The sequence below is a fragment of the Scyliorhinus torazame genome, chromosome 30 (genome assembly GCF_047496885.1).
Source record: "Scyliorhinus torazame isolate Kashiwa2021f chromosome 30, sScyTor2.1, whole genome shotgun sequence".
In the NCBI taxonomy this organism is placed as follows: domain Eukaryota; kingdom Metazoa; phylum Chordata; class Chondrichthyes; order Carcharhiniformes; family Scyliorhinidae; genus Scyliorhinus; species Scyliorhinus torazame.
The window spans coordinates 22,657,339-22,676,167 of record NC_092736.1 but is presented as its reverse complement, the minus strand read 5'-3'; the positions used below and the strand labels follow the sequence as shown (position 1 = coordinate 22,676,167).

Here is an 18,829-nt window from a genome sequence, read left to right as displayed (position 1 = left end):
AATAAATCTCGTGACTGAAGATGCGCGATAGATGCCAACATCACCCACATCTCATGAACGCATTTTAAAAAAAATAAACATTGATCTTATTGTGTTCTGGTGAAGTGCCCTGCAGTAATTGGGTTGGTGTCCTGCTGGAATAAGTTGTCTGTTTAATGTGAAAATCTGCTCTTCCTCTCGGTAGGTGTGTCTGTGCCTCTGCAGCTGGGTTTGCCGGATTCTATTCCACCTCAGTACAGCTCATTGAAGGAGACAAATATCGAAATGATTAGGGCCAGGCTACGTTTGCTGTACCACTTCTCAGACCTCATGTACTCGTCGTGGCGCCTACTTAACCTTAGCCCAAACAACCAGGTTAGTGGTGCTTGGAAATACGAAACAGGAAAACTAGCGCTTAATGATCAAGCTTCAATAAATACTTTGCAGCTTGAGAAACAAATAATATTTACAATTGTATTTACAGAACAGTACATCTCACTATAATGCTGGAACGTGGGGAATAGTCCAGGGACAACTAAGGCCTTTGCTAGCACCAAGGGTGTACACTCTCCCTATGGTGCGTTCCATAGGAAAGACAATGGTGCAAGGCAAAAATTATGGCCCCCAGATCACTGTGAAAAGGATATCTACCAGGTAACGTTGTTAATTATCTTTACTGTGCACTGTTTCACTCTGGTGTCGGTGTAAAAGTGCTTGTTTTGACAATTTGAATGCCCCCAGCTTCTGTGTGCGCCTGTTTATCTTTCGTGTAAATGATTTCCATAGATGACGACAACATTTCACTGTCATTCTGTCTCCCACTAGAGGCCGCAAGTGTAAGCCTATCTTTGTACAGATTGCTAGACAAGTAGTTAAACTCAACGCGTCGGACCTGCGGTTACCTTCTCGTGCTTGGAAGGTGAAACTGGTGGGAGAGGGTGCGGACGATGCTGGCGGGGTATTTGATGACACCATTACAGAGATATGTCAGGTAACTGGAGCACGTTCGTTTTGTCTATATTTTTCTAATCAAAGAGTGAGACTGAATAACTGCCAAGTGGATCTATTTATCCGAAAGGACTTTGTTAGTTCCAGATACCGCGTCTGAAATTACAAATTGCATTTGGGCCGCAAGTGAATTAGAATTTCAGCAAACTTTAAAGATTGCTTTATTGTTGCCAGAAGATTAAATACTTTTCTTCCGTGAGCTTTAATCGGGTTTTGCTTTTTTAGTTGCAGCAGCTGATGTTTTTGCCCTTTGTTCTGCTCAATATGGTATGAACTTTGTGTTTTATGAAATGCAATTTAAACAGGAGCTTGAAATGGGGATAGTAGATCTTCTAATTCCTACTCCAAATGTCACGGCCGAAGTAGGCTACAACCGAGACAGGTAAGAATTGTTACTTCATTCTAGTGTAATTTGTTATCTAGTTATGTACTGATGAATAAGACCATAAGACATAGGAGAGGAAGCAAGGCCTTTTGGCCCATCGAGTCCACTCCACCATTCAATCATGGCTGATTTCAACTCCATTTACCCGCTCTCTCTCCATAGCCCTCCATAGTAGCGAGGATAGTTTCCTTATCTTCAAAATTGAAGGTAGTTTGATTTTTTTTTAAAAAATATATATTTTTATATCCCTTCCCCACGGGCCATCGCTCCACACTAGTCTTATTTACTCTTTCTGCAGGTGGGGCTATGCTGTGGATACAGCACTTAATAAGTAATAGTTCAGTTTGTAGGAAAGATATTCTATCTCTATCCTTGGACTTTTGTTTACTGCACGTTTTATTTGAATCGTCTCGACGTTTTGCCTTGCACAAGATTTACAACCCTGCACTGTCCGAGGTTATTTGCCAATAATTCCAAGACTCTAAGCACCAGGTATTAAAGCAGGCAGAGCCTGCCACTAATTTCAACACCAAACTCCTGGATTGAATATAGAGGATCATAGAATCCCTACGGTGCAGAAGGAGGCCATTCGGCCAGTTGACTCTGCACCAACCATTTGTAGACCACCCTACACAGACCCAATCCCCGCTCTATCCCTGTAACACCATCTAACCTTTGGACACGTTCCACCTAACATGTTGGCTAAATCCCACCCCTAGCCAACTAGAATAAAGTCAATCGTAAATTAAATGGTGCAAGGTAGTTTAATGCTGAATTTATTGGGGTGCGGTGTTGGAGAAAATGTGTTTAACTGTGATCGTATTGAATGGCGGAGCAAGCTCGACGGGCTGAATGGCCTACTCCTGTTCCTATGTTTCCTATCCTTCTGTCAGCAGAAATCAGGCTAAACCAGAGTTGAGATGAAAGCAGCACACCATTGCCACCCTGTGGCTTATGCTATGACATTCAATCCCTGGTTATTCGAGGCACATACCTGAATTAGGTGGTTACCTCCAATCTATACCAGTCAGACTCCTATCACTTAAGATGGGATCAAGAAAGCAGCATACTGAGCAGAGTATTCGCAGTACATACTCCGCTTGGCAGACTCCGAAAGAGAAGTATGAATTGTTATCCTTGTGGGGCCTAGAGGAAGGAGCAGGTGTGCTTCTGGACCCTTCAAGGAAGGTCAGGACTGCTGGTACCCCATTCCCCTGTCCAACATTCCCTCGAAATCCCTTTTCAAAACAATTCCTCCCGCAATAACTTAGCTGAGGGGCGACTGGGCAGCCTCCAGTTCGCTCGATATTCACCAACTGGACTCTGGTGAGTAGGCCTTTGACGTCCAATTCGGGTTAGATTCCTCAATGTGATAGCGGTGTTGGTTACACCATAAGGATTGCCAGAACCGCGATGATGCTCAGTCTCGAGAAGCAGTGGGCATTCGTTTCTTGAGCACTCTTGATCAGTTCATCCCCAGTTTATGTAACTGAGATAAGGTGGCACAGTGGTTAGCACTGCTGTCTCACAGCGCGAGGGACCCGGGCTCTATTCCAGCCTTGGGTGACTGTGTGGAGTCTGCACGTTCTCCCCGTGTCTGCAAGGGTTTCCTCCGGATGCTCTGGTTTTCTCCCACAGCCCAAAGATGTGCAGGTTAGATGGATTGGCCATTCTAAATTGCTTCTTAGTGTCCAAAGATATGCAGGTTAGGAGAGATTATGGGATGGTAGAGTGGAGTAGTGGACCTGGGTAGGGTGCTGTTTCAGAGGGTCGGTATAGACTTGATGGGCCGAATGCACAGTAGGGATTCTCATGAAATTCTATGGAAATAGTTGATGCATTTACTGTAGCAGTCAAACAAAATGGTAGTCACTGACATGCTACCAAACATGACTCTTAACAATGGGAAGCAACTACCTAAACCAGATCCATCTTTGGATCAGGGAGTGAGAATGAACTGAGGGAAAAGGACAGCCCTCTTTCTGCACAGAAAACAGTGAGGAAAGTACAAGTCCAAGCCTTGGGTCAAGTAGTCTCTAGTTGCTTCTGAGTGGCTGAAAGCCCCATCAGCCATTCTTCCGTGTCAACGAGCAGGCAGTTTTACTCTGTCCATTCTGGCATCAGACCCCACAGTACTTCAGACAGGCAAAGAAAGTCTGAGCAATCCACTCTTCACCTCAACTTGGAATAGAATTCTGGCGTTGGTGCCTGAGCTGACATCGGAACAAAGTGAACTAAAACTCGCTGGAGGGAAGTGTGTGTCACCACTTCCGTTTAACACCTCATAATCCAGTGTGGTGTCCAAGAGATGTGGTGATTTGGCAAATCATGTTAAAGTTAAGGGTGGGTAGGTTTAGAAATGCCACAAATAAAATGCTTCAAGGCCTGAAGTGGTACACGATTGAATGAAACCCACTCCAGGAAGGCCGATTTCCCACATCCACTGAGATGCTACCGACAATGTTCTGTTGTTTGGAGTGCATGGTCCCTTTAACATTGTTTTGTGTGACCGAGCGCTTGTAGTAGCTTGGTGGTCTGGTGCGCAGCCTGCACAGGGGCTTTCACGTTACTGCACAACGTACAGACAACATTCCTGCCTGGTGTAGGAATGTATGTGGGTTTGACATTGGCCATAAGTAAACGTGGAGCAGATTGTGTGTACGTAGTATATCTGATAATGGGTACTTTTAGGATGGTCTTGCATTATCACTTTCTTAAGATGTATTTTATATGACTGTCCACAGCACTAACCCCAGAATCCACTCCTGACATGCATGCTGCATGTCTGTTCCCTGTGGGGAGGTGTGGAGTGTTACCCAGGGCAATCTTCCTCATGCAACAGATACCAACCATCAGAGAGCTCCCATTACCGCTCCCCTGCTTCCACTCTTACTTTGTTTCCTCAAGGATTTTTCCCAGACATTTATTTTCTCTTATGCAACCTTCGAGGGGCTGACGCAACATTTTTAGCTCCAGTGTAGCCATTTCTTTAAACTTGGCTGCAATCGTTAAGGACGGCCCGAGTAATTTTCTTGGCTGTCTATGACCGGCTGAGGTTGTCCGCCTTCTCAACCTTGCCTGAGGTGTGGCGATCCTCGGGTTGAATCACCACCAATCAGCTCTCCCCCTCGAAGAGGAGAGAAGCCGATGGTCATCTGCGACTATGATCAGGAGCAGCCTTGAAAAGGTTAATAGAGCCTGTCTTGAAAATCCGGCAAAATCAGTCCAATGCAATATCGTTGAGCACTTGACTATTGGTCCATAATGCCCAAATTTAACCAAATTCACCCTTTTCATTCAGCGAATTATGAGAGGAGGAATAACAAATTATTGTCCACCCATTTTAAGAAGGAGCCCTTTAAGAAGGGCAGCACAGTAGCATTGTGGATAGCACAATTGCTTCACAGCTCCAGGGTCCCAGGTTCGATTCCCGGCTTGGGTCACTGTCTGTGCGGAGTCTGCACATCCTCCCCGTGTGTGCGTGTGTTTCCTCCGGGTGCTCCGGTTTCCTCCCACAGTCCAAAGATGTGCAGGTTAGGTGGATTGGCCATGCTAAATTGCCCTTAGTGTCCAAAATTGCCCTTAGTGTTGGGGGGGTGGAGGGGCGGTTAGGGTTATGGGGATAGGGTGGAGGTGTGGTCTTGGGTAGGGTGCTCTTTCAAAGAGCTGGTGCAGACTCGATGGGCCAAATGGCCTCCTTCTGCACTGTAAATTCTATGACATTTTATTTTCCTTCTACAGGTTCCTCCTGAACCCTTCAACTTTTTCAGATGAGCATCTAATGCAGTTCAAGTTTTTGGGAATTCTTATGGGCGTTGCCATTCGTACAAAGAAACCATTGGATCTCCACCTCGCACCAATGGTCTGGAAGCAGCTTTGCTGTATTCCACTTTCCTTGGAAGATCTTGAAGAAGTAGACTTGCTTTATGTACAAACACTTAACAGCATTCTTCACATTGAAGATGGTGGGATTACTGAGGAGAATTTCCATGAGGTTAGTATTTTATAAAATAAATAGATTGTAAGTAAAGAGCCCGAACATATGTAGCCAGTATTGACCTCCATAGATTATTGCTGACCAACCTTAAGTTTTCTTTTGTTCGATTAAAAAAATATTGGATGTTGTGTTAGGAAAAATCCAGGGTTCAAGTGACCGGTTTTCTTGTTGTATAAGACAAAATTCTCAATCTCGTGGAGTAAAAGAAAATAACTTTGTGGTTTCAGATGATACCTCTTGATTCTTTTGTGGGCCAAAGTGCTGACGGCAAAATGGTTCCCATAATCCCAGGTGGGAACAGCATCCCACTGACCTTTTCCAATAGAAAGGAGTATGTGGACAGGGCAATCGAGTATCGGCTGCACGAAATTGATCGACAGGTGAGTGGATGGCCAAAATTAGTCCGCTAGAGCAATTTAGGGTGCAGTTTGATTTACACAGAGTTTCAGTTCAACAGGAAGAGTAGAAAAACAGAAATTATTTAAATGGAGAGTTTGTAAAATACTGTCGAATAGTGTGACCGGAGTGTCCTTGTACATTAATTACAAACTATTAGCATTCAGATATCGCCAGTAATTGGGAAGGCAAATAGAGGGCGGCGCAGTGGTTAGCACTGCTGCCTCATGGCGCCAAGGATCCGGGTTCGATCCCAGCCCCGGGTCACTGTCCGTGTGGAGTTTGCACATTCTCCCCTTGTCTGTGTGGGTCTCACCCCCACAACCCAAAGATGTGCAGAGTCGGTGGATTAATCATGTTAAATTGCTTCTTAATTGGAATTTTTTGAAAACCGCAATGTAAACGGGAGTGTTAACCTTTATTGCAAGGGGGATGGAGTATAAAAGTAAGACAGCCTTGCTACAACTACACAGGGCATTGGTGAAACCGCGCCTGGAGTACTGTGTATAGTTTATCTCCTTGCATTAGGAGAGATAGACTTGCATTGGAAGCAGTTGAGAGAAGGTTCACTTGGCTGATTGCTGGGGTGAAGGGGGTAGGCTTGCGAGGAAAGATTGAACAAGTTGGGCCTATAACCCATTGGAGTTTATAAGAATGAGAGGTGACCTTATTGAAACATAAGATTCTGAGAGGGCTTGACAGGGAAGATGCTGAGAGGATGGTTTCTTGGGGGGAGTTTAGAACTGGGGGCACAGTTTAAAAATAAGGGACTGCCATTAAAGGTGAAGCAATTCACTCATCTCATCTTCTCTGTGGGTCATTAGTCTTTGAAATTCTCTTCCGCAGAGAGCAATGGAGGCTGGGTAATTGATTATATTCAAGACTAAGTCAGATAGATTTTTGATCTACGAGGGAGTAAAGGGTCCTGGGGGTTTGGGAAAGTGAAGTTAAAATCACAATCAGCTCAGTCAAGATCTTATTAAATGGCAGAGCCATTTCAATAGGCTGAATGGCCTGCTCCTATTTCTTGAGATCATTTTCCATCCCCCCCAATATGTTGACTTAAATCCCTGTCCCTGTAATCTCTGCCCACCTCTCCTCCCGAGTTTTGCCTCCTGTACTTTGCCCTGCCTCAATCCGACCATTAGCATTGTCCTGCCAGGAACACCTCAGCCTGGGAAGGCACGGGTGGCACAGTGGTTGGCATTGCTGCCTACGGTTCGATCCCGACCCCGGGTCACTGTCCGTGTGGAGGTTGCACATCCCCCCCCCCCCTCTCCCCGTGTCTGCGTGGATCTCACCCCCACAACCCAAATATGTGCCAGGGTAGGTGGATTGGCCACGCTAAATTGCCCCTTAATTAAGGAAAAAAAGAATTGGGAACCTTAAATTTTTTTTTTTTAATAAGTATTTTTTTAATCCTCAGCCTGACTTCACTTTCAAATGGTTTCACTTAGATGTTGCTTTTGGTGTCATCCCTGAACTGTTTTCCCAATTCCTGCTCCCCTGCCACCTCGGGCTGTTTTTCCGTTGTTTCCCTCCAACCCGGTAATATTGCCTTGTCTCCAGCCCTCCCTCTTCACCCTGCTCAACTCTCACTTCCAAGATCAGACTTCTCCAATGCTCTCCCTGTATCCATCTTTGATGAGCTACTTGTCCGGAGCGCTGCATTCCTATCATTAATCTAATCCGAGCAATCTTTGATGTTCACGCTGGTTGTAAAAGCAGGGAACTGATTAATTCCCAAGCTGTCAAGTCATTTCACTGGGGGGAGGGGGAATAAACAAGGTGAGAGTTTAGTGATTGTTTCTCTCTCTGTTTAAAGTGTTGCCTTTTCTTGGCTATTCATTTAGGTGGCAGCAGTCCGAGAAGGGATGTCTTGGATCATTCCGGTTCCCCTCCTTTCTCTCCTCACCGCTAAACAGTTGGAGCAAATGGTGTGTGGGCTGCCAGAAATCTCTGTGGAAGTCCTAAAGAAGGTAGTGCGATATCGAGAGGTTGACGAGCAGCATCAGCTGACCCAGTGGTTCTGGCAGACGCTGGAGGAGTTCTCCAATGAGGAGCGAGTTCTTTTCATGCGCTTTGTGTCTGGACGGTCCCGTCTGCCAGCCAACACTGCAGACATCTCCCAGCGGTTTCAGATTATGAAGGTTGATAGGGTAAGAACGATTTATTTTCTTCATCTGAGCATACAAGCAGGAAGCCTATTCACTGGGTTTAAAGTTGGGAGCTCCACTGCAGATTAACACTGCGAAGCTGCTGACATAACCACCATGTTGCAACAAACATGTGGCCTATCCAGTCCATATGTGTTTCCTCCACATGTGGGCAGTATGGTAGCACAGTGGTTAGCACAGTTTCTACACAGCTCCAGGGTCCCAGGTTCGATTCCCGACTTGGGTCACTGTGTGTGCGGAGTCTGCCCGTTCTCCCCGTGTCTGCGTGGGTTTCCTCCGGATGCTCCAGTTTCCTCCCACAGTCCAAAGATGTGCAAGTTGGGTGGATTGGCTATGCTAAATTGTCCTTGGTGTCCAAAGTTAGGTGGGGTTACAGGGACAGAGCAGAGGTGTGGGCTTGGGTAGGGTGCTCTATCGAAGGGCCGGTGCAGACTCAATGGGCTGAATGGCCTCCTTCTGCACTGTTAATTCTATGATTCTATGACTCACTGAGTCTAACCATGTCCCATAAGCAGTATGTGCTGGAGGTGGATACAATCTGCCTACTACACCCCTCTAACTGAAGGACTGTGGTTAGTATCGGGGTTATTTCAGGCTAATGATTTTTTGGTTTGTGATTGGAATTTGGGTGAGTCACCAGGAGGGAGAGTCAGCAGTAATTCAGGAGCTCGCTATTATCTGTGTATTTCTCTTGTCTGCCTATGGCAGGGGTCACTATTGGCTAAAGGAGGTACACGTGTTACCTTGCTAGGACCTTCTACTGAAATTGGAACGACTTAACAGAGCAAGCTTTCCTATTTCAACTTTTTGTAATATCAGCAGATGCATTTGCAATCCAAGATTTTGGGCCATAATAGATGAGATTAACATAAAATACAGCTCATTCCTAAGCCAGAAGTAAAACCATACACAATAAACCAAAACAACACTCGCCATCAATGTGATGAGTAAGAGTTACTGGGAAACTGTGAAGACAGAGATTTTCCTTCTGTCTCTGTTTTGATGCCAATATGTTTTGAGCAGCTAGGGGATTTGCAGGTTTAGAGCATATTCTCATGTTTAGAGCATACTCTCACAGCCTCTGCTGTGTTGCACTGTTATTTTGCTTGGTGGTGCTTCCTCGTCCTCCTCTGGTATATTTTGGAGGAGTCATTGTGGTTCGAATGATGTTCTGCTGCATCATCCTAAAGTGACAAAGCTTTGAGCGATGGTTTTCAGAGCATAATATTTCTTGACAGCTGGGCATAAATGCACCGAAAACCACTCGGGAAAACATGCTCAGCGTCACTAAAGCCTGCTTATTTGACCTCCAGATCGCAAGCTGTAACCCTACATTGTCCAAATCTTGAAGTCATCTTCTTCATTGCCACCCAATAACAAAGTTAACCAATCCTTAAACTGGCTTGAATCCTGTGCCGTTATCTCTTCAGTTAAAATAAATGCCCTGCTGAACATTCTCTTCTATTCACGTTGAAGATTTGCTGCAGTGTGTAGCCTCCGTCATCAATGAAGGCCTTCAACTGGCTGGCTTTAGCCACACTCACAGCTTTACCACTCACCCTGATGCCATGGAGGCTGTGGCATGTCTGGAGTCTATTAAACCATGACTTGCAATAAAGGTTTTGATGATAGAAGAACTCTGACCCTAACCTCCTTTCTGTTCCAGGTTGTTAAACAAAGCTCTTAGCCTTTCCTTTGACAGGCAATGTGTTAATAGGCATGTTTCTGGTCCTCAATCAATCCACACACACAATAATTGTCTCTCATTTTCTAACACGCTTCACCTGGTACGGGTGGTCATCGTAGCACTTAAAGAGAGATTGCACTTTGCCCACTAGCCTTTATCTGATCTTTTTACTTGATGGCGCACACAGTTGTCGACAAAAGTCCAATATGGCTGCTGCCTTCTCACCAGTGTCGTCGTCATAGCACTTCTAATTTCTGTTCTCATGTAATGGTTCACCTTTTCCTTTTGGTAGTAGAGTGCTTGTCATTTAATGCATGTTTGCTAGCAATCTTGCAGACTTAAACAGTCCATCGAATAGTATATCAAAGGCCTACACAAACACTGTGGTCACAAGCCTTTAAAGTATTTGGTGAGCGTGCAGAATGTCATGCCTGTTGAACAGTGGCTCAAAGGCCTGCTCGAGCGTTCTGTGTCAAATCCATCTTTCAGAGACTCGATGTGCCAACTGGCCACCTGCACTGTAGAGATTCAAAACCACACCACGCTAATCGAGATTACTTAAAATGGTGTATGGGTGTATTTCCGCTCCAGATGTATCTCTAATTGGCAACAATTTGATGCATTAATGAGAATACCTATAAACCTTCATTTTAAAGCGCCCTCATTCTGCATGTTTTGTGAAGTGTCCTACAGCCATGAAGATTGTTCTAGGGTTGTTAGCATCTTACCCCGTTGCAGGTTTTTATTTAGAAGGAATATCTTCCTGGGTCTGTTTTGGTATTCCAGCTCTCACCACTTAAAACATGCTAATTTTAAACCGGTATTCCCATAAATTGGCCATTAACCATTTGCGCTGATTTCATTTTTTAATGTCGTTGGTTATGTCATGTTATGTACTCTGGGATAACACAGGCTGCAACTGGATGCAGCTTTAACCAAAAGATACTCCAGACCTTGAAGTTAGTTCATCTGATTTCATAAGATGTTGAGGGGGCTAGATAGAGTGGACATTCAGAGACTATTTCCTCGGGTGGATGAAGCTGTTACAAGGGGGCATAACTATAAGGTTCTGGGTGGGAGATATAGGAGGGCTGTCCGAGGTAGGTTCTTTACTCAGAGGGTGGTTAGGATGTGGAATGGACTGCCTGCTGTGATAGTCGGACACTTTAGGATCTTTCAAGCGGTTATTGGATAGGCACATGGAGCACACCAGAATGACAGGGAGTGGGTTAGGTTGATCTTGGTTTCGGACAAAGCTCGGCACAACATCGAGGGCCGAAGGGCCTGTTCTGTGCTGTACTGTTCTATGTTCTATGATTTATTGAACCAGTAGCACAGTTCTCTGAGTTCGACTCTCTGCTAACCGAAGTGTGGTTACTCTGTCTGACTGAACCAGATTAGCTCTTAGCCACGTGCTGGAGGTGTGATACTGCACATACACCCTGACTCACTCTGTAGATGTTCATCAGTGGAAAGAGGCGGAGTGTGAGCGCCTCGTGCCTTTTATAGTGAGATACCACCCCTGCGTGTCCTGCCTGCTCATTGGTCATGTCCTGTTCTCTGTGTTCATTAGTTGCCTGTCTGTATATCATTATCTGCATGTCTGCATATCATGACAGGTTATAGGGTCTTTTGTGTTTTGTTCACCTAGAAACAGCTGTAACTGTTGAAACTAGTTCATTCCTTGTTAAGGAATACTTGTTACAATACAATTACCAGCCCCTTGTTACAATAGAATTACCAGCCCCATATAGTAACAGTGATACTAATCAAGAAGTTATGTCAACAAAGAAATCTCCGCCAGTGCATGCAGCAGATGTGCCTGGCACTCAGCGAAAGCTAATATAAAACTCATCAATATCCTGCGGAGGAAGCATCCTTAATCACATAAGCTGCTCTCATCGAGAAAAACGGAAATGCTTCTGTTATAATCCCAAATAGGTCGTTTTAAAACATTTACGATATTTAAAACTTTTCATTGGTCCAAACTTATTTGTTAAATTAAATCTGATCCTCCAAGACAAGCAAACAAAGTTGAGCCTTTGTTAATTCTATCATACTCTGAAATTATAGCTGCTATTTCCTGCCTGATTTGCTGTGCTGATGTGCTATTTCTAATTAAGTCTGCTATAAGCAGCTTTCAAGTCTACGCAAGAGGCCTTGGCAGCTGTAGTAACACCCAGAGTTTAAATATCTTTCCAGAAATGCTAATTACATACACTGATCATTTCTGCTGGCTTTGAGCGTGGCAATATTCTCTCCCTTGCCTCACTTTTTAAAGTTTTGACATTGCCACTTTGGGCAATAAAATTTGTCATATTGACCATTCTATACCATGGGCAAATCATATTCAAACACACCCACCATACGTAATGAGGACTGTATATGTGTGTAGTATGTGTGTATATTGTATTATGTACGTGGAATGTATATATATCCACAACAGATTTCCCTCCCTAAAAGGACACTGGTGAACAAGATGGGTTTATATAACAGCGGAATCTACTCTGTGGCCTGTTAGTGATAATCTTGTCACAAGTAGGCTTGCATTAACACTGCAATGAAGTTACCGGGAAAATTCCCATTCAGCCCAACACCTCCATACAGTGGAGTAGTGACAATGTCAGTAGAGTTGTCGAGGGGGAGCCAGCCACTCAGTTCAGGGGCAATTAGGGATGGGGAATGAATGCTGGCCCAGCCAGCAACACCTGCATCTCATGAACGGATAACATTTTTATAATGTTTACAGGCACATGAGCCTCCTCCCAGCCTATGCTGTCAAAACCTACTGTATATCCTGATCTTGAAAGTTTTTATCAAATGTGAGGATTATTACCAGTGAACTCACTGGGCTGCTAATCCGAGATGAACATATAAGAGGCACACGGTAATGGGAGTAATAATTATAACCTATATTAGTGTCACCAGGAGGCTGACATTAACACTGCAATGAGGTTACCGTGAAAATCCCCTCGTCGCCACACTCCGGCGCCTGTTCGGGTACACAGGGAGAATTCAGAATGTCCAATTCTCCTAACAGCACGTCTTTCGGGACTTGTGGGAGGAAACCGGAGCACCCGGAGGAAACCCACGCAGACACGGGGAAAATGCAGGCTCCGCACGGACAGTGAACCAAGCCAGGAATCGAACATGGGACATTGGAGCTGTGAAGCAACAGTGCTAACCACTGTGCAGCCGTGCGAGTAGGCCTTACCCCCTTGAGGCTGTTCGACTTCATCAAGATCATGGATCATCTGTGACCTAACTTCATACCCACCTTCATCCCATAGTTTTTAGTAACTTCCAAACTGAGTTTGATAGATTTTATAAAATCAGTTGATCCAGTGTCTGTCGCCATTTGCATAAGAAAGTTCCAAACTTCCATAAGCCTTTCCATGAAGTGTTCTCTAATTTTGCTCTTGAGAGGTCTGGCTCTAGTTTTTAGACTTTGGCCTCCTGGTCCTCGGTTCCTCAGCCAGCAGAAATTATTTCTCTCTCTCTATCCTATCTGTTTTCCTTAATATCTTGAAAACGTGAGTAAAATCGCCCCCCAGGCCTTATAAATTCCAGATAAAGCCGTAGTTTTGCTTAATTTCTCCTTGTAGTTTAACCCTTGGAGTCCAGGCATCTTTCGTGCAAATCTCCATGGTGCTTCTTCCGAAGCCAGTACATCCTTGCTCGGTCTCCAGGTGTGGACCAGGGCTTTGCGACTGAGCTATAATTTCGACCACATTCTGTTCTATTCCTCTGGATATAAAGACCAATGATCCAATAACCTTTCGGTCCAACGTGGATAACCTGCATTGAAATCAGTTTGCCCCTTGACTTAATACATCATTGTAATTTTATACTCCCATCTGCACTACTTACAATACAGCATATCGTTGTCATCAGCAAAATTGGATTTGTGGCTTTCTATCCCGTCATCTAAGTTAACGAATACAGTGAGTAGGTGAAGTCTCCGCACATCATCGGGAGACATCACTCGTCACACCCTGCCCATTATCCCCACTCTGTCTCCTTCTACTTGGCCAGTTTGCTAACCAGTTCGATAATTTTCCTTCAGTTCCATGAGCGTCAACTTTAGCTCACTGTCTCTTATGAGGGACTTCATTAAACGCCAATGGTAGTCCCATATAAATAACATCCCAAGACGTTCTCATCCACTACTTCAAAACTGTCCCCTCTTCAATACAACATTCAGTCAGATTGTGCAGGCATGATGTACCCTTTATAAATCCATGCTGGCTCTCTGAACAGCTGTAAGTTTTCAAGATGTTCAAGTCACAATCTTCTCCATGATAGATTAGTAATTTCCTGATCGCAGACTATGGACTGCTTCGATCAAACCCAGCTGAATGCTATCAGCGCTCCAACTTTTGTATTTTATTTGGAAAAATGATTAATTGCAAAAGTTACCTCCGCTTGATCCTCGGCTGCGACAGAAACATCTTTTACCTGTGTCGTTGACAGCGTGTCTTTCAGAAGCAGGGATAAAGTAACTTCATATGCAAGCTAACCCTTTGATACCCATCAAGAATGTGATTTGTCAGTTCATTAAATGGGTTGGTGTTGTTCTGATCTGCTCGAGTGGTTTATATTAAAGTCTGTAGTATAGATTTCTACCCTTCGTCTGACCAATTCTTACAATCCTGCGTCTTTTTTCCCCCACATTACAGCCTTACGACAGCTTGCCTACCTCACAAACCTGCTTCTTCCAGTTACGGCTACCCCCATACTCCAGTCAGGCAGTCATGGCCGAGAGGTTGCGATACGCTATCAACAACTGCAGGTCCATAGACATGGACAACTACATGCTGTCCCGCAACGTGGACAACGCGGAAGGCTCTGACACCGATTATTAATTCCCCGAACAACAATTGCTGTACCTGTGTGTGGGGAGGGGTGCGGGGAGCTAATGGTGTGCAAAGCCTTCTGGTATAGTAAGCGTAAGTGACTACTGCAGCTATAGTGAGAAGCCCAGAATATTTTAATTGTATATGTACTTGAAGAAAAATGAATGTGATAAATGTTATTGTTTGATTTTAATTTCAACTATAAGCCGGTTTAAAGAAAAACACCATTTCCCTGGTATTTGTTTTGTTAATTTTTTGATAAGTTTGCATGGAGATATTTTGGTGCATTTTTGAGAGTGGTATAGATGACCCCTGCCAGAGTTGGGGAGCTATAAAATTAAAGTTTAAAAGACAATGTACATTGTGTATAATTGTTCATGAGGGAGAGCAATTTTACATAAATATTCTTATATTTATTTTTGTTTTAATTTGAATTGCCTGTGCCGAGTTTCCTATCAGAATTACATCAAAGGAATAAAACGTTAATTTAAAATTGGTGTTGATGCGTAGCTTGAGGGGCCAAATGGCCTACTTGTAACTTGTACTTATTCATGCTCTTCTGATCGGGTTAGAACAGGGGAGGCCATTCAGCACGTCTTGCCTGCTCTCCGCAAGAAGCAACTAGCCTTGTCCCACTCCCCCTGCCTTTTCCCCGTAACCCTGCAAACGTTCATCTTGGGATAATTGTCCCATTCCCTTTCGATGGGCGCAAATGAAACTGCGCCCCCCACAGCTCTCTGGCAGAACGTTCCGGATCTGAATCACTCGCTGCATGCAAACGGTTTTCCTCATGTCACCATTGTTGGTCACTCGGCTGAAATCTTGTGCCCACTGGTTTGAGATCCTTCTGCCAATGCGTGCCGTTTCTTCCTGTCTACACTTCTGAAACCCTAACGGTTCTGAATCTATAAAAATCCCCTCTTACTCTGCTCATTTACTGGGGAGAACAGTCCCCAGCGTCTTCCAATCTACTCGGGTAACTGAAGTGCCTCATCCTGACACCATTCTGCAGCCTCTCTGATACCTTCCTAAAGTCTGGTGCCCAGAATTGGGTACAATATCCCAGCTGAGGCCACGCCAGTGTTTTATTTAGGTTCACCATAACTTCCTTGCTTTTGTAGTACTCTATGCCCCTATTTATAATGTCCAGAGCCCCCTGTGCTGTGTTAACCCTTCTCGCAACCTGTCCCCTTCAATGATTTGCACAAACCCAGAAGTTTAAGTTTTTGTGTGACTTTTAGGCGACGTGATCAGGGTTAATTGTGATGACTTTCGTTGGTGAACAGTTTGCCATCGTCCATTGCCTCGGCTCATATATGGAATGCAGAGACCATAGTATCAGAGGGCAGCCAATATTTTTACAGCAACTTTGATAGCAACATATGCTGAGCTAATGAAGGGCTCTGATTAAGAACAAGCCTGATACTGTTAAAATAGGAAGAACACTTTGAATGGTGGAGAATCTGAAATAAACTGAAAGCCTTGCCAATCAGTGCGGAGAAACGTTAACTAGTCTTTACGGAGGCTGGTTCACTTGCTTTGTAATGTTGTCATTCCCCTTTTCTAAGAGTGATTATTGTTTATTAGTTGAGGATTTGAATTTGTCTAGTACTGAATTTACAATATAATAGGACCAACCCTGCTTCAGTCAAACTAGTTTCATCAGTGGGTGATTCAAAATGCTTCAATAAGATTTTAAAAATTATTGCAGACAAAATTCTTCCAAGTAGCTGACACAGCTCTGAATCTCTGCTCCTGTATTACTGTTAACTTGTTACAACATACATGTCAACCATCAGTCTGTTGGTGCTTGCAGGTCCATTCCCCTCTCTCCTCCTCTGGAGTCTTGTTGCTAAAGTGATCCTGACTACTGGACAGTGTCGGCAGAATGTATAGAGACTAATCGAGATTACTTCCATTAGCGGCACTTGAGGGAAGCCCAAAGGGGAAGGATGTGAGCAAGGAATGTAGATGGAATGAGGTAAAGGAGAATGCCATTATTAATTTCATTGATGTGGGAAGACAGATGGCACTAATGGTAAAGGGAGAGAGAATGTTGAGTGGAAGATATATGGGAAATGGAAGATGTGTACAAACACGATTGGCAGGCAGACTGGTGGAACTTTCAACACAGTGGGGATGGAGAGGAGATGCCTATGGAGAGCTAAAACTCTGCAGCCTAAACTCTGGAATTCCCTCCTGAAGCCTTGCCACCATTCTCCCCTCTCTCAAGACGCTGCTTATAAACTTACTGCTTTAGCCAAGTTCCTAGCTACCCTTTTTTGTCTGATTGCATGCTGTGGACCACCTTGTGACGTTCTCCGTTAAAGGCACAATAAAAATGTTGGTTGTTGAAAGGGTGGGGAGTTGAATTGGATCCAGTGGAGTTAATTTTCACCTGTTCCCTGGACCATACGTGAGGAGCCCATTTATAGAAACTATTCGACAGGAAAATGGAGAAGTTCTGGGTCGGGCACAGTGCTAGTTTTACAGTTCACCAGTCAGTTTTAATTATGTGACCTGAATCTGGGGTGGGAGAAGTTGGAAGTAGAAGTACGTTGTTGAGGTACCCTTTAGGGAACTGATGGTTCATGCTGTGAAAATATCGCAAAGGTTTGACACCAGCCAGGACAAAGCAGCCACTTGATTGACACCCCACCCCACCACCTCAAATATTCACCACCGACCCACAGCGGCAGCCGTGTGTACCATCGACAGGATGCACTGCAGCAACTCACCAAGGCTCCTTTGACAGCACTTTCCAAACCTGCGACTTTTACCAACTCGAAGGACAAGGGCAGCAGACACACTGGAACATCACTCCATATCAGTTTACCTCCAAGCTCCACATCATCCTAACTTGAGAATATATCGCCGTTCCTTCACTATTGCTGGGAAACATCAGAAAATGCAATTTAAATCGATAACAAGGGATAGGTTCCGCCAGGGTTACACAAATTATAATCGCTCCGAAAATGTTAAAAGAAATCAAACCTCTTCTTAACTTCTGGGTAACCTACTCTCGCTCCCAGCCCAGCTGGAACCCACCCTGTTCAGACTGACCCAACTCTTCAACCTGGCTGGATCACCTCCGATTTTCTCTCCCACCCAACACCCGCCACTGCCCAAATTCAATCCACTTACCTTCTCCCTGGCCTGTCATTTTTCAGTCAGACCGTTAAACATACCTGTTTCGTATCAGTTGGTGCTGTTAAAAATGAAGGAGCGTGGCCCCTTTCACTCTTCGACTTGGCCAGACCTCCGAGGCAGCTGCTGGATCTCACCTGGCCAGCGTCAGAAGAATTTTGCCGCCGCAGGTAAGTGGATACAGGGTGTCAATCTGACATTGAGGACGTTCCGTTACTTAAAAGGGCGGTGGGAGGGGGTGAAGTGGTCGCAAGTAACTGAAATGGCAGACAACGAAGATGGTTCACTATCTTGGGTTGGCCAAGAGCTTTTCTCCTTCCCAACCAGTTAGTGCGAAGAGATCAGGACAGGCTGTTTAAGGCAAAATGAATGTTGTCCAAGTGCGCAAACATACAAAATGACAGGCCAGGGAAATTAGGCTGGTCTGTCACGACTGCCCAGGAAAATTGACAAACATGTGGTGAAATATTGACAATATTTGCAACGCCGGTTTTTCCTGAAAACACAAATTGACATTTAAATTGGCAATCTCATCGTGAGAGACATCAAGATCATTAGTGTTGAAAATCCAAGTGTTCTGACTGGTACTGGTCTGGCTGCTGGAATGTGGAAATGTTGCTATTTTCCATCGTGCTTTGGGATGGTGCAGACTGGGTGAGTAGCTATGTTAACACTCTGTGGATTCCCAGTTGCTTCTGCAGCATCACTGAAGTTGGAAGACCGTCTTTGTTTTGAGCAGGAACAATTAATTGCGCACATCCTGTTATCCATCATTTTTCACTCATTTACACTGAGCATTATTCACATTGACGTGGCGATTACCAGACGCTACCCAGAAGGCAAAAGAACATGAAAGGACAAGCAAGTGCTGCAAATGTTTGCTGAAAGAAGTGATTAGAAATGTTGAAATCTGCTACTTCAGAGCTAAGTGCCTTAAATGGTCTTTTCCAGAGAAGCCGTATCATCATTTAAATTTTGTAATGTGAAATTTTTTTTTTAAGATATTTTTTATTCTTTTTCACATTTTCTTCAAAATTTACACCCAACAATCAACAGTAACAAATACAACGTCAATCCCCTGGCCAGCAACAACAATCCCATCCTCCCACAAACATCAAATACAAAAGGAATCTGGAATCGTTCATCGTCACCATCAACATACACAGTCTCCCTCCCCCCACCCCTGTTGTTTGATGT

General features: G+C 44.4%; 1 protein-coding gene across 1 annotated transcript in view; it reads left to right on the top strand.

The window, feature by feature from the left end:
- Positions 1-14,978, top strand: part of LOC140404429 (probable E3 ubiquitin-protein ligase HERC1) — a 300,792-nt gene extending 285,814 nt beyond the window's left edge. The window contains 8 exon segments of the mRNA XM_072492956.1: positions 185-354; positions 464-633; positions 805-970; positions 1,293-1,369; positions 5,114-5,366; positions 5,597-5,749; positions 7,619-7,924; positions 14,309-14,978. Of these exon segments, the coding sequence (XP_072349057.1) occupies positions 185-354; positions 464-633; positions 805-970; positions 1,293-1,369; positions 5,114-5,366; positions 5,597-5,749; positions 7,619-7,924; positions 14,309-14,494 (1,481 nt within the window). The 3' untranslated portion in view covers positions 14,495-14,978.
- The last annotated feature ends 3,851 nt before the right edge of the window (positions 14,979-18,829 follow it).